The sequence below is a fragment of the Carettochelys insculpta genome, chromosome 3, assembly GCF_033958435.1.
Source record: "Carettochelys insculpta isolate YL-2023 chromosome 3, ASM3395843v1, whole genome shotgun sequence".
Classification (NCBI taxonomy): Eukaryota; Metazoa; Chordata; order Testudines; family Carettochelyidae; genus Carettochelys; species Carettochelys insculpta.
In genome coordinates this window covers 91,354,674-91,371,277 of record NC_134139.1, presented here as the reverse complement: position 1 = coordinate 91,371,277, position 16,604 = coordinate 91,354,674, and the positions used below count along the sequence as shown (strand labels likewise).

The 16,604-nt window shown below is 41.8% G+C and overlaps 1 protein-coding gene across 5 annotated transcripts in view; it reads left to right on the top strand.

Moving 5' to 3' along the window:
- TIAM2 (TIAM Rac1 associated GEF 2) overlaps window positions 1-16,604 on the top strand; it is a 260,365-nt gene that overhangs the window by 206,344 nt on the left and 37,417 nt on the right. For 4 of the 5 annotated variants that reach the window (XM_074990337.1, XM_074990339.1, XM_074990336.1 and 1 more), the window contains one exon: window positions 7,262-7,365. The exons of the other annotated variant lie outside the window; for it this stretch is intronic. In XM_074990337.1, the coding sequence (XP_074846438.1) occupies window positions 7,262-7,365 (104 nt within the window). The remainder of the gene's footprint in view (window positions 1-7,261; window positions 7,366-16,604) is intronic. 5 annotated transcript variants of the gene reach the window in all.

Sequence of the window (16,604 nt, the reverse complement as noted above, 5' to 3'; positions counted from 1 at the left end):
GATCTGCATTTAAGGATCCATAATTTGGTTTGCCCACATAATTGTAGAACTAGTATAAAATTTTGTCTTTGAAAAAAAAATGGTAAGAAAGCCAGGCATTAACTGAATTGATTTATTTTCTCTTGAAAATTGTAACATTCTCTGTCAAGTTTAGTTTTTGACAGTGAACATTATAATCTAACCATCTTTTTTTTTTTTTGGTTTCCATAATTTCTTATCCACTTTAAAAGTTACTTTTGACTAATTAAATTCATAAGATTTTATAATAATTCTCAAGAGTATGTTTTAACTAAGAAACCCCAATCCAAATCACAGTGAAATACTTACTAGCAGTAACTGGGTTAAAAGGCAACTTACTGTTGTGTTTTATTACTTGTTCTCATATCTGAGAATTTTGCATTTTTTACTGAGCTCCTGCAATTTACTTAGAGAGAGCTCAAAGACTCTCAAGATTTGTCTTTAAGTTAGAAACCTGTTCTGGAGGGTACCTATACTGAACTGTGGCTTTTAAATCTCTTCTCAAGGTTGTTAGTTTATATCATGAGCAGCTATCACGCAGAATAAGTAATTTTCCATATGCTGCATTGTGTACTGGCAGGGCACGAGAGTAAGAAGGGATGCACTTCTTAATGTGGGAATAATAAGGATAGTTGACTTTGGGTGGAGTAAGGTTTAATGTTCAGTTTTCTAGGAGACTCCTCAGCTTCTCCTCTTTCCATTTAGTGGGTAATTATTTTTGTTTCTGGTTATGTCAGTTTTCCATCTGGCTTGCCTTCACAGAGAACATGATGACTCTCTCCTGTAGGTTAGGACTTGAGGTGAGGGCCATCATCCTCACCATGAGATCTTCCGTCCGGGAACAGATTGTGCCCCATCTCTGTCACAGATGTGCTTCTCATAGATCAAGCAGATACTCTGCCCCCCAATTCAGTGGGTCCCATGGGACTGACAAAGACTATGGGCATCAGGTGGCAGCACCATGCTTCTGTTTATAGCATTAGGGCCTTCTATCTCTTGCCTGATTCTGTTCCAGCAATGCTCTAGTGAAACTTCATTGTCAAGTATTCTCCAATCACCACCATTTCTGGACACATTTCACTCCTGCAAGTAGATTTGCCAGTGCAGAGGAGGGCTTTGCTCAGTCAATGCACCCTCAGGCTATGGATTATCTGTCTGCTGAATGCTTCACCTGTGCTTGTTGCCTCCCCACAGAACCTTGCCTTCTGTTTCCCATCCCTTCCCACTGCAATCATAGTTTTCATGGAAGGTTTCCTCTGGCTGCTAAGCAGTAAGATGTAGAGGTGACTGACTGCATCCAGGATGGCAGAGACCATGTAGAATGCCCCCTCCAAGAAGATAGCCTGGAAAATGATCTGAACCAAAGAAGTTAAAAGCCTGATTCTTCAAGCCCGATACAGACCAAACTCATTAATGTTACCAAGTTTTGCCTGTATCAAATTGGCCCCCAAATAATTTAGTGAGTCTTTGTAAAACTGAAATATTTTCTGTAAGAAAATAAAATGTTTTTATGTAAATTACTCCATAAGAAATTCTTTTGGAGCAAATGTCACCTTTGCTTGTCCCCCTATTGAAATGCAGATTCAGGTAGGTGACAGGGTTATAATTTGGAAGAAAGTTAAGAAGATGCATGCTTTTATTCAAAGCAAATATGGTCGTTTAAATTATTGTAATTTTACTTCAAAAGAGTTTCTACTGTTGAAAAGAGGAAATAGTTTTAGTTTTCAGTAGATTAAGATAAAGAAGCATATGCAGTTGCCTGTCAGGCTGAACTATTTAACTGAAGTTTATGAATTCTGTTCTCCAAGGGGATCATTGTTAGAGTTCACCACATTGATATTTCTGCTCTGCAAGTTATGGTGGAAAGCTTCGTCTATCACTCCCTGACTCTTTTCCAATAGCTGTTTTAGAATGAAGACCACCCAGGCTATGTACCTTCCTGAGATTTGCCTCAGGCCATGCAATGACTTTTGCCAGAGACCTTGGAAATATTCTTTCCAGATTTTTGGAACCTTGCCTTTCTCTTGGCAGTAACATTTGCTAAACGAATAAGAGGAATTGCAGGTTTTCATAACTGACCATGTTACTTTCCATATGCCTGAATTAGTGTCTTTACACAAAAGTCGTTTCTGATTTCCACATTACGGAAATTGTGTGTCATGCTTGAAGCCACAGAGAGAGAATGAATCAAATGCTAAATATTGGCTATGTTATGAGCATGGTCTAAAGTATGCACAATCATCAAGAAACTAATGAAAGTGATTGTTTCCTGCCCAACAGACTGAGGCTACTAATTTTTAATGTGCTGTATAATAATTTTGCTAAGTTGCAAATAAATTTGCTGGAACCATACCTCCAAACAGTGCCTTTTTGTAGACATATTGCTCTGCCATGTCTCACATCTCACGAGATACTGTGGTGCAGTATAGCTGTTTTGCTGTGGGATACCGGCAGTATCTGTGCATAGGGGTGGTGTTATCATCCCTGACAGTATCACCCCATGAATCCTTCAATGGAGTAGAGCTTATGTAGCAATTATTACACTATTCTCCTTCCACTCCCTATGCTAATAGTATATGGGATGGAGCCAGAATATGGATGGGATGTGCATGCTTCCTGCAGATTCTGGGCTATGGTACCAATACCCTGGGTTTCTGGCAGGCAGTGTAACTTTAAGCTGCTCACACGCTGCTCTAAGTTTTCTTGAGGAACTGGCTAGGCACTCAGTCCACTCAGGGTCGAGGAAGCACAGTGACCAACTTTGCATTTGCCTACTTAGTGGAATAGAAACAGTGATGCCTTTTTTTTATTTTAATGTGGTAACTTGCTTTGAGCTGTCTCTTTTCACTTATAGCCACTTAAATCCTACTGTTTTTGCTTAATAAAACTCTTTTGTTTATAAACCAGCTCAGTGTAAGTAATTATTACATGGGGGTGGCCACCACTGTGCACATCTCCCTTTTTTTTAATAAAGGGGGCTTACAAAATGAGCCTTCCCTCTGAGAAACTTTGTCACAGACAGAGACAGATTTATTTGGGGTATGATCTCTCTTGGGCGTTGATTTCCTGGGTGCTGTGCCCTAGGATGGCATCCTCCAAGAGCTGCGATAAAGCAGTGTCTGTATTGCTTTGCAGGGCCGTGGTAACTCAACTTTGCGCTGTGGCTGTAGGGAGACCAAAGGATCTGGCCCAGCAGGACAGGGTAGTGGGAAGCCCCAAAGAGTAAGAAAGCAAGTGTCAGTGGCATGATCATCATACACTGCACCACCCTGCATCAGTGAAAGAGGAGAATCAGGTTCTTTGGTCTCAGTAATTTTTTTTTAAACTTCCTGAGTTTTGAGTAATACGCAAGTGACGAAAAGTCTTTCTGGTGAGATTCCTAGTCTATTTCATGAGTCTTCTGCTCTTCTCCCTACCCCAGTAGATGAGGATTGGTTTAGAGTAGGTGTATGAGTTTTTGTTTGCTTGTTCTTCACCTCCCCAAATTTCATCTGTTTTGCAAGAGCAGAGAGGAAGATAGGGTTTCTGTTGAAGAGGAAATATAAGAGGAGAAGGAGAACAAAATGTGCTTAGTTACAAAGCCCATCAGAGGAAAACACTCAAGCCGATGATGATTCTTCAGGAGCAGTTGAGGAGTTAGATAATTTCCTTTAAAAAAATCTTTTCAACACTTTAGCATTTATTTTTAAGGAATAACAGGCTTGCTAACCTTGCTGGATTAAGAATATGCCATATCCCCTTCTTTCCCTGGGAAGGAGCCCTCTACAACTCCCCCTTCAAATCACCCCCAGATCTCCTATTTTACACTCTCCAACACTGAGGCATTTCGTTGTATTCATCATGTTCTTGCCAAGGTGAGGACTGTGCCTGAAGTTTGTCAGGAGAGGACTGCTTCTGAATCCGACGGGAGGAGGCTGGCGTGACGCAATGCACAGAACCTCTCCCACTCCCCAAAGCAGAGCATGCTATCTCTGTACCATTCCAAGCCTCTTCAGAGGGGGAGACTGGGTACATCTAATTTTGCTGTGCCATCTGTTCCTTTTTTTTGTACTGAGTTTGTTGAAGTTTTTCCATCAATTGATGGTGTCAGTAGAGTGTCAGGTTGAAACACCCTAACATTCCTTTGGAATAGGAGGCAACTTCACCAGCTACAATCCTTTTGACCTTTGATAACACTCAAGTGTGGATGATGAGTGTGTTAGATGTTTTTTGGATTGGTCTGAAAATTTAAAATAGAACAAGCTGGGGAAAGGAAAGATTCTAACAGGCTGATAGTTAGAGACAAGTTTTCCTGTCACTTCTTGCTTCCCTTGATAATTTTCTCTTCACTTGCAGTGGGAGGTGGGGTTGATTAAAAGCAGCACTGACTGGAATGTAATTAAGACTTCTTTGCTAATTAAACAGGCAAAGGAGATGGGTGACATTTGCATTGGTTGATGGTTTCTTTATGGTAGATGAAGTCATTGGCAGGCTAGCTATGTTGACATATTTAACTTGCTTTCCTTTGCTTTCCTCTCTTGCAATGTAATATAAGAATGTTGCTGCCTCTGATGTCTGCCAGGGATATGCTTCCATTGTACCTTAACTCTCAGTCTTTAGAATACCTTCCATATTGACTTGTGTGTGTGTATGTATATGTATATGTATAAGCAGAGTTACAAGTACTGAAATTGCCTTACATGTATGGAATTTTTGGACACCATGCATGCATTTGTGTGTCTCATTGACTATGCCATCTCTACACTATCTGCCCTGCTTTAATTGAATAATTAGCAGTAAGCAGCTGACTTAGGAAGCATATTTCCTTTTGAATTCTAGTGGTGGTTACATTATCATTTCTCTTGAATGATGGTGAGTCATGGATCTGCCTGCCAGCATGACAAAACATAGCATAAGTAATATAATTAGGAAGGGAGCTTATCAAAACATTTGTGCATATTGGGCCAAATCCCAAGATGTGCAGAGCACCCATAGGAGTTGTTGGTAACTGTGGATGCTGAGAACTGCTAAGTACAAATTTTAGGTTGTTTAGTTCGCATTTCATTGTTTACTTCAGGTTCCATTTGATGCAGAAACTTTTTTCTGCAAGCGGAGATAACTTGAATATTAAAGACCATCTTCTCCATGCACATGATACTCTCCAAGAGAATTTTCTTCTGGGATCAGGAGGGTGAGGGAGATATATGCAACTTTCAGCCCTGGAGCTGATGTCACAGCTGTATATCTGACCTTAGGGGGCCAGTTCTGATGGCACACAGGAGCACTATCAAAGGATATTTTACTTTCAGTGTAAAAGGCAGAAATACGAGGATACAAATTTAAGACTAGCCAATAGACCATCTCCTTCCTTCCCTGTGTTAGCATGGTATCTAACTTACAGAATGTTGTGTAATGTTCCAAACATGGTTCCTTCCCTGGGAGTGAAAATTTTTTGTAACTTTTGAAAAATAATTATGTTGATTTCAAATTTAAATTGCGGTTACACCCTGTGCTGTTAACCACAGTCCAGTCATGTTGTACTAACTGTAAATGCTACGTAAATATTTGAGGCGACAGTCATTGCACTGAAGAAAGTCTGGAAACTCCAAAGACTGAACTCAGGTGAAAGGAAGTGGCGAAAGTGGCAGACTGTTCAAACTGATGAGGATGAGAAACTGTGTGTCTCTTGGAATGTTTCTGCCTGACTGCTCTATTTTCCTTGTACTTTATTTTTGGTTGGAATTTTGATCCTTGCGTAGTTATTTGTTCTGATAATGTTATCTATTTCTCATTTAATTTTATCTTTTACTTTTTTTTACAGTTTTTTTTTCTTCCTTCATTATTTACCTGAGGTATTCTATTTAACTTTTCTGTACAGCACCAATTAGTATAATGAGCATTTTCTACATCAGTTGAGGGGACAGTCCCTCCCTGAGCAGATATTTAACTGAGGTCCTGATCTTACAAAGGCATCTGGCCCTCGCAGTGTGGAGTCCCACTCAAATCTGGAATGCATAGAGGAGTGATTTAATTGCTTCACTGCTTAAGGCTTGGTCTACACTAGCAAATTATGTGGGTATAACTACATTGCTTGGGGCTGTGCGTTTTTCATGCTTTTGAGTTACAGTTACAACAAGCTAACTCCCAGCGTAGACTGCCCCGTGTCAGAGGCAGGGCTTCTCCTGCCAACCTCTCTTAGAGTGGGGAGTCATCAGCCCACAGTCAGTCTCTTCTCCGTAACATCCATCCTGCAGTGGAGTAGAGGGTTTGCAGCTCTGAGCCTCCAGGCTGGATCAGGCAAACCATGGTCTGGATGCAGACTTCGGGCTCCGCTGGGGGTAGGGGCCGGGGGCAGGAAGCAGTTCCAGGCTCCCCTGCAGCTCACTGCTGTTCCTCCAAGGGAAAGGGAGGCGGAGCAGCAGTGGCCTTGCAGCCAGCCTGGGGGCTTCTACTGCTGCTCTGAATGACTGGATTTTTTTTTTGGGTCACTTTTGTGGCCCCTGACTGATTTGTCTGCAGTTCAGTGGCTTCTGCCCAGAAAAGGTTCCCCATCCCGACCTAGCTACTGCCTCACATGGAGGTGCAGTTCCTCTGTTGGCCCACCATTGGTGCAGACAGGGCTTTCTCTTCAGTTCTACACTGGTACTGCTGCATCGGAGCAGCTGTTGCTTCTGCCCTTGAAGTGTAGACAAGTACTGAGACAAGATAGTACTAGGGCAGCACCTGCTGATTGTTGTGCATTACACTATATAGGCACTGAACATGATGCAAGTGATGAAAATGGTGAGGGAGCTAAAGGCCAACAAAAGTTACTTTTTCCAAGACGAGATTCACTTTTTGATCCATTAAGGAATTTAAAACCAAGTCATGTCCTAGAACAGCATGTTCGTCCAAAGAGAGTGGTTTTGTACACTTCATCATGTCTGATTGTCCCTCCCCATCAACTGGCAAAGACTGCTGCGCTGTAGACAACTGAGACTTCATCAGTAAGCATGCCATTTAGCAAGAACTAAGAGGCTTATTTTTGCAGATCAAACGTGTGTGTTACTTCAGGTGTTCCCTCTTACCCAGCTGCATTTTTAAAAGCAGAGCTTCTACTGTGAAGTTTTTCCATTCCTTTTTTTGTGGTGTTATACAGTAGTTTTCCCTATATATCATCTCTTTGCCTAAAATGACCCCACTACAAGCGGAGAGAATTGACAAATGACAACAAATTAATTCTGCTCCCTCTCATCATGTGTAACTGGTTTTCCTCCAAATGCAGATTTTAGCAACGTACCAGATGTCACCGCTGGCCTGAAGAGGAGCAGTACTGATGGCACCTTGGATCAAGTGCCATGCAAGCAGAAGACTGACCCACCGTTCAGGGTAGGACTAAGAGCCTATCTCAGACCTAGCAATAATAAACAAATTAGAATAATTTTAATGAGACATTCTGGGGCTTGCCAAAAAGGGGTGTTGAGTATATGCCAGTTTTTTAATTTTTCTTAGTGAATTAATACACTACTTATGATTCTGGAGGACTAATAATAATATCTTGAGGCCAGCCATGACCTGTAACATCCCAGGGGCATAATGGCTTATCTCCAGTGGTGTTGCCATGTGAACAAATGGGCATAAGATACAATTCACCAAATTTATCTCAACAAGTCACCTAAAGGTGGGGTTTGAGCCTAGAGCTCAAGAGAAGATAACTTAGCATTCTCATCACTGCCTGATCTATGCCTTCTAAGTTCATCACCTGTGCTGTGAATATCTGTTAACATTCTTATTTTTGTGCTGTTGTTCCAAATAGTTTTTATAACTTTTTAGGGCTGAAGTGACCACAGCAACTGTTACTTAGAGCATTGTTCCCAACCTTTTCAGTAATACAGCACACTTAAATGAGACAAACAATTTCATGGCACGTCCACTTTTTTCGTCTGAATTGACGCTCATAAATGTTGCATTTATTTACATTTATTAAGTTTATAGTCGCACTAGAGAGGTTTGTAGTGCATACGCCAAGCTAAACAAAAAATCAAATGCATTTATGTTTCCAGTCCACCACAGAATACACCATCTTAGACAGTGAGCACAGACACTTTTTCAAAATCTGCTCAACACGATGCTAGGGATAGTAAGTAAATGAGTCACCACTGAAAGCGGGCTTCCCTCCCCACCAGCCTGTTGGAGCCAGGAAGCAGCATTTAAACAGCGTCCCAGCTTCAACAGGCTCCCACTCTCCTTCCCTCCCCACCTGCCACAGCAGGGAGTAGGGGCATGCTCCCCGCTAGCTCATTTAGGCCAGGAAGCAGCATTTCAACTGCCTTCCAGTGCAAACGGAGTGCTTCGGGTATGGGGTCAGCATTTTTCCTCACAGTGCCTCTGCAAAGAGCCACAGTGCCCAGGGGTGGGGTGAGGGGAAGGGGGGGGAGAAATGACAAACCCCACGTCATCAGGGACTCAGGCAGCCTTGCTGCTTGAGCCGCAGCTTGTGCAAGGCCATCTTTTCCCACAAGGTGGCTCTGCAAAGAGCCACTGTGAGGGGAAATTGATGACATTTCATGGCACACTAAGGCAGTTTTCACAGCACAGCAGTGTGCCACGTCATGCTGGTTGAAAACCACGGACTTAGGTTACTGTGAAAGAGGCCAGTGGTTCTTTTTTGTTTTGTTTTATTTTTTGTTTTGCCTGACCATCACAAAGGGATCTGATTTTCTTTTTTTAAGAAGTTTCAAGCGCTCACCATTTCTGTTAATGCATTCAACTCAAATTTTGGGTGCACAGCATTTCTTTTAGGTTTCTCTTCCTGGGCCCCCAAAATCGGGTCATCTTTGGACGTGTTAATCTTGATAGAGATGTTTTGTGTTTTTGTTGCCATGACAAGAGCAGTAAAGGACTACTAGGTATCACACAATGCCCTGAAGAATGGTGGTTTCCTCTTCTGTGGACTTGGTTGAGTTGAACCTTGCAGCTTTGCCAAAGGAAGTTTGCTGTTTTGCTGATGAGAGTGGCATATCTAAAAGGAGATGTTGAATGTCACCATTATATTGTACTTCTGGGAAGCTAAAATGAGATGATGTTGTTTGTGCTAGTTTTAGTAAAAGAGCAGGAAATGAATGAAAACAAACCTCTGAGAAGAATACAGGTAATGAGATTATGGTTTCCTCTACGGTTTTCCATCCATGGGCAGAATAAATTTTGTTGTGTGCACCAAGGCATGTGCACGTGTGCACTACCATAGAAACACCTGCTGCTGGCTGTGGGTGCTCTGTTAATCAGCTGGGTGGCACCTGAATCTCTCCTGGGCAGCTGCCCAAGTGCTTATCTTACAGGGAATGTTGATAGGGTATATTGTACCTCTGGGCTGTAGCCCAGGCCTTGTGCAGTGTAGGTGGGCCAGGCACTGTGCAGGTGGACAGGGCACGGGAATTCGCTTTAACTTCTGGAATTCCTGTCTAGCCTGCTTCAGCCCAGTGGATGGCATAGTCTCTATGGGCCTTCTGCAGCCCAACCAGGGGTTGGAAGGTGGAATGCTCTGTGCTGCAGGTGCTATCCTACCTATCATTGGTGCATTGCTGTGCAAGGAAACCTTGCAGAACTGAGCCATGTGTATTGCAGGGGTTGCATGGCACGGCAGAGCCAGTTTCTCGTCTCGGTCAGGTAGTACACCAATTTGATTACTAAGGAATGTTCATGGCCATGGAACCAGTGAGTAGATTTGCCCCTTAAACCACTTAGTTGTTTCACTTGGGGCAACGTGGAGGTATAGTGTCCTGCTAGGGGCCTTGGGATGCATTGTAGTTTGGGGAGCAAAACAACTGCTACATCCTTTTACGGCAATGTCTGTTGCTTTCTGAATCCAGCTTTAGTGCCCATTTAGGAGAGGTGCTAACCATGCGTGCCTTTGGTCTGATGCATCCTAGTATCCAGGGGAGGCTATTTGTACCCCATGTATCACTCTCTCACTTCTCCTGGCATACCCATCTGCTGTAATCTTACCTAGGGAGTGTGTGTTAGAGAAGGGAGAGCAGTGGTTCTGGAAGACAGAGAAACATGCAAATAAGACCCCAGGCTGCTTGAAGAAAGACGTTTCTGTACTTTTGATTTATCTTTGTAGAAAAACAAGACACATTTAGTTGCCAACAGAAAAGGAACAGACTTGTTTGTCAAAACCATTCCTGATGTCTTTTTTGACTATGCCAGAAAATGGGAAGTAGAATTCAGCAGGATATTGATACACAGAGGGCAATTCATTTATAGTAGTTATTGGAGGGGACAAGCTATTCTGAACTGCTAAATTATGTGCCATTGCTAATTGCAGAAGAGCTAGAAGGGATCACACAGGTTTGCTCCATGGCAACTCTCCATCCTAAAATCTCTGTAGTATCTACCAGTTGTTCCGGTGCATAATGTGTTAAGTTATTTCCTAGCTCGTGTTGCAGTTGGATTCTTTGATTGGAATACAGTAACACTAATGTTGTTTTTAAGAGGTAACGGAGGGTGTCCTAGCTTTTTAGATGTAGTGAAAAAATGGTTTGGCAATAAGATGCAGTTGGATTTGATGAACCACAGCTGTAAACGTGTCTTTGACAGCCCTACAATTTTTGCAAATGGTTTATAATTGATTGCCTTCTTTCAGTTGGTGGGTGCCTATTACTGTCAGAGCTCTTCGTATGATTTTGTCGATGTTTCTAACACAAGTAGGATTTTAAAAACAGTACATTAGAAAGTAGCAATGTTGTGCACGTTTGGTGATTGGGAACAAAAAGAAGTGGTTTTTGTTTAGGACTGATCACCCCATGAACAATAGGCACTACTAAATAAAAGCTAGTGTCAGAAAATAGTGATCCTCTGAAGGTGTAATATCTGTTTTTGCTGTTTTTTCTTTGCCTCACATATCTGTGTATGCTAATTTGATGCATTTGTATGGAAGTACAGTGGTAAGGATATTTCAGTATTATGTAATTTTACAGAAGTATGGGGGTGAGAGGAGGCTACATATGCATGTAGAGCATTGTGAAGAAGACATTGGTGGTGGTAGGTGGTTCTGAACATACCTTGGAACAACAGTCATTTTGGGGATTATTTTATTGGTAGGGTGGAGACAGAGAGAGAGAGAGAGAGAGAGAGAGATGCTCATTTCCTAACAGATAACAGATGTAGATGTAATCACTTGATTTGTGGAAGCAGCATCCTTTGAACTTTGCTTGAAATTTTCCTAAAGCAGGTAAGTAAACAGCAATCTTAAACTAAATTCTTAACATAAATTAATATGTTTGCTTATTAAATTTTATATTTGCACTTTTTAAAAATTTTTCATTCTATATCCTCTCTCTTGTAAACAACCAAAGAGATAAGGATAATCTTTTATGCACTGAATGCACTGAAGAGGGTATCCAAATGAATTTCAGTAGTGCACACTAACTTGGGGCAAGAAAATATTGTTTGTTATGTGTACTACATTGACACGAACAATCTTTCATTCATTGTTTTAGTCTGGGGACAGATAAATTAAAGTACAGAAGTAGTTTTAGGTCAGTCCATCAATCTAAAATTCATGAGATAGCAGGAAGAGAATGCGTTACTTAGTTACAGAAAAGGAAACTTATTGATTATGCTCTAAGAAATTGTATAAAATAAGCAAACGCTTAAATTCATCCGTTCTTGGCAATTCTGTAGCTTTGGCAGTTTTCCTTTCTATGAGATGCCCAGTTTATACCCTTAATAACTGCTCCCCTTTATTTTTTTTTTTATAATAAAAGTTAAACTTTTTAACACATTCTGTGTCTGTTTCCAACCCATGTTAAAATATTGTTTATGTGGCAGTGGAATGTAACCTTGGCAATTGTTGTTTCTGCAATATGTAGGCGTATTGTTGACAGAAGAATAGAAGACCCTGAAAAATCTGAGGATGCAGCATGATTGCTGCTTGTTAGATTTAGCTGTGTTTAATTGCTTTGAGGTCTAATTCCTTGTACTCATGATGTTCACTGAAATGTTACTATATTGAGAAATGCCAAGGATCAAGTCCTCCAAACATTAATTTAATATAAGCTGTGTTTTGTGTTCCATGCCTTTGTTTATTTTCTTTTATTTTTATTCAGAAGTCAGAGCTCTCAAAAATGTATTTTGTACGTTATAGTTTATAGTAATTGAAAATGTAAGAGTGCAATTGCCAGTTTATCTGTCTTTCCTGGGCATTTTTCATAGATTCTTTTCATGCATTACACATTTTATTTTGCTTAAAAAAAAAAAAAAAAGGTGACATGTCACCAAAGAAGGCACTCCCACTTTAAGGCTGTCTTTGAGATTAATGTAATCTGCCTTTAAGCTGCTCTAAATCTTTTGAGTATCATCAGAGGAAAGTGTTTCCCAAAACTAATCAATCACTTGCATATTAGATATGTTTGTGTGTGAGAGTAAGAGAGAGAGATTTTTTTCAGATCAGAGATTTAACAGATAATAGAAAAGACCAGAGTAAAATAGAATTTAGTCACTTTTCTTAAAGACATATTTTATTGGCAGACAGGGTGATTTGTTTTGGGTTTTGTTTTGTTCCCTCAGACTGGTCACATATCTCTGGCTTGGTAAAGTAGTTAATAATGCTGTGAATAAACCTGTATGACTATCTTAGATGTTTCTGTTCACTTGAAATAACTTCATTGTTTCAAAGTTGTATATTCAGATCTTATGAGAAGAATGGTTTTCACATATTTACAAAACTTTTATGAAAAAATAGATGGTTGATACTTAGTTGTAATAATAGTAATAATGAAATGACTGCAACAATTCAGAATGACATATATCAGCCTCTTCCAAAACTGTTAAATGAAATAGAGCATTTTTAGAATATCGTCTTTTGTGTCCCTGATTAGCAGAATAAAAATCATAGCTATTGGCAATTTGTGTTCTCACCTATTGTCAATAATTTGAGAGACATTTTCAAAGGGCAGATCAAACTGAGTTGTCTAAAAGCAGAAATGTGCTCAGAGCAGTTGTCCTGTTCTCACTTTATTTAGAAGAAAACCACTACGAACAAATGCCTTCTAGCTTTTGCAAAATAATTCTTCCGGGCTGAAATTATATTTATTTATTCAGAATCTGATTAATGTATTTCTTGGGCCACTTGAAATAAACCATGTCAGACATATTAAATTATGGGCAGGCAAACGTTTGGAAAGTGTGAAGAAAAATAAATGCATGCCCCTTTTTTGGACTGTTGGAAAACATGTTTGTCATTTACTAAAGATAAGAGAACTTGTAAATTTCATAGTGATTTAAAAAAAAAGTAGATATTTTCATTAACTCTGCCTGTGGATAAGCTTCTGCACAATTACAAACAGATTAGGAGGCAAGAGTTAGTGGCCTCCAAACATTGAGAATCGAGGTTTGTCTTACTGCTTCTACATGGAAGGAACCCTGCAACTATATTTTTTAGAATATCAAAAGACAAAGTACACACTTGCCGTGCGTGCTCAGTAGGCAATCTGCAAATACTCCTAACTTTGGCAGAAACAAGTTTGTGGGGTTGGGTTTTTGTTTTTGGTCCCAACTCCATCTAAAATCTACCTACATTTACGCATCAAATTTGCATGCACAATTGCACTGAAGGGCTGTCTAAATTTTTTGCATATCTACACTTATAAGCACATCTGGCCATTTGCACAGGCAAAGAAACCGTTTGTATGGTAGTCTCAGTAAACTTCTTTACCAGTCAAGCATATGATTCCTCACACAAACTGCGTGCAGCCCTAGACTTCTGATGCTTCGAAAATATTGACTCCTAGCTGCTTGATAGGCTACGTTAAAAGGCAGAATTTGATCAGTGTCAAACTGTTACCTTGTAATAGGGATCCTCACAACAAATTCCTTCAACAGATATGCTCTTGGAGGGAGAGGGGTATGCACACATGTCCCCTGCTGCTTTTTATGCCTGAGGGAATTCTGTGCCAAAATATAATAAAATTATGCATGCCATCTTTTAAAATCATGCAAGTTTGATTTATCAGCAAGTGTGGCTACAGCGAGCACAGGCCTCTGGCTGCGGTGGGAGATCACCCTAAAATCCGCACCTCCGGCAGCACAGGGACTCTGCAATGAGGCTGTACCAACCCTGCCGCAGTGCAAAGGCTGGGCCTGTCCCAAAGATACTCTGTGGCTCTGCAGCAGGCATCCTGGGTGTGGGTGGGCAAGCTCATGCTGGTGGGATTCAAGGGTAGAGGAGCTTAGTGGGGTGGATCAAGCTGAGCACTTGTGTGGGGCAGTCTGGATGCAGGTGGCTCAGTGGGAAATCTGGGTGCTCAGAGGCTTGTTGGGGGATTCTGGTGCCAGGGGAATAGGAGTCTGTAGGGAGCCTAGGAAAAGGTGATTGGGGCTCACATGAGGTCTTGGTGTGCAGAGATGGGAGTTAGTGTGGAATGACTAAGTAGGAGGATCCAGGTGCTGGTGTTACCTGCACAAAGTTATCTGCCTCTCAAACACTGTAGGGCAGAGGTGGGGAACCACTGGCCCTCAGCTTTTCTTGATCCAGCCTGTGGTCTGACTTGGTCCAACTTGCAGCTTCCTCCTCTGACCCCCTGCAGCAGTATGAGGTGGTGGAGTGGGGGAATGGGCCTGAGCCATGCAGGCCTGATCAAGGCATGCTGGGGTAGGATGCAGCCTGTGGGCTCTGCCTGGCAGTGGGAAGGAAGCAGCTCTGTGCACTACACGGAACCTCTCCCTAGCAGCCCCTCCCGCACACTGACCCCTTCATTTTTGGCCCCCTCGCAAAAGCTTGGAGGGGGGCACCACAGAATCCACTAGCCCCAGCCCTGGAGGTCAGTCCTGAGCCTCTCTGGGGCTAGAGCATGAGGAGAATATTTTTTCCTGCTTCTCATTTGGGGGCCACATCCATGAATACTTTTTTCTCCTCACTTGGGGGTGAAGTCAATGAGGGCCATAGGGTTCTCTTTTTTTTTTTTTTTGCTTCTCACTCGTGGTCCTTGCCCCCCCCCCGAATAATTTGTTTCGTGTGCAGTTGATGGCCCCCACCTCTAAAATGGTACCCCACCCCCGGCCTACGGTCTCCCACATTTAGCCAGCTTCTTTGTTAATTTAAATATCTACTCTCACCCAATTCCTAGGGCTCGGAGAGTAACTCCTGTGAGTTTGCAAGACCTTTTACAGTGAAAATGCCTTACACCGTAATATCCTATTTAGCATCTATTTATTAAGTCGTTAAAACAGAATGCGCACGCTAAGCATGCAATGTTCAGCACTCCCACTAAGACAGATGCACTTTTCTTGATGGCCAGCCAGGATCGGGTCCATTGGGGGAAGGGAGTGGAACACACTTTCTGCATAGTGTCATTAGCACAGGGTTGAGGACTGGCAGCTCTGATCTTGGAGCTGTGTCCTAGAGTTGGTTCCTGAAGAACTTCCTTTTGGACCCCTATTCATATAGTGACATTTTGAGTCCTGCTTAGCTGTACCATAACCAGTTATTTTACTAAAATTTTGCTAACCAATCCTAACATACCGTAACAATTATCTAACCGTTCATATCCCACTACGTTAATGGAGTCACGCCTAGCACAATTAATTATACAGCAGACTGAAACAAAATTAATTGTACAGCAGACTGAAACAAAGAACCAGATACAGATTATACAGACAAACAGGAAAGTGGGAACCATAATGACAGATTTCACAACCCCCACTATTGGTCAGTAATTCCTCATGAGACAGAATACTGTCAAACTAAGTTTTCTGTTGGTTCTGGAGCAGAGACACAGCCTTCTTCTGTTGGGCTTCTCTGTGCCTGCAGAAGTGGTGGGAAGAGGGGGCAGAGCAGTGAGTGGTACATACCCCTGTGTGCCTCGGGTTAGCAGGTGTTCAGTTTTTCATTAGAATGCACTGTTGAAAAAGGATCCTGGCAGCTCCAGTTCACGCTGGAGCCCACAATTTCAGCTGGGGCTCTATCCCTCTCCCACCCCAGCCAGATGAAAGTGAACGAAGACTGGGGAGGGTAACTTTTGCCAGGGAATTTAGTGCTAATGCCAGAGTTTGGAATGAAAGCTCTGAAGGCTTTTCAATCCTTAATTTATTCCAAAATAGGTGAAGCACAGGCAGCTGCCACATGAATTTCTCAGAGATGCTCTTGACTGCCTGAAGACGTGTGAAATAGTTACTTCATACGTAGAAAGGGAAACCCTGCACTTGAAAGGTTGGTTGCACTTTCTGTTGGCTCAGTCTGGCTGTTCCTGTAATAAATAGTCACTCTGTATTTATAAATTTTGCTGTGCATCTGTGCGGCGTTGGACGTTTTGTAGTGCTTGTTTTTAACCTGACACAATGGGGTGCTGGAGGGTTATTCTCCGTAGCTAATGGAATCCCTTATCTGAGGCTGCCTAAACACGATGGGGCTGAAATGTCTTCATTTGGCGCTGTCCTAATGCTACTAAATTCTTTGAGAGATTATGATGGTGAAATATCTGTCACTACCCCATTTAGCCCCCATTCACACTTAGATGTTAGTGGCTGAATCCTGTTGCCCATCCAGTTCCTCCATAAACACATTTTAAAAACTGGAGTATTGTTTGTTTGAGAAGCAGGCACAGCAGTTGCCATGGAATTGTGGAGCT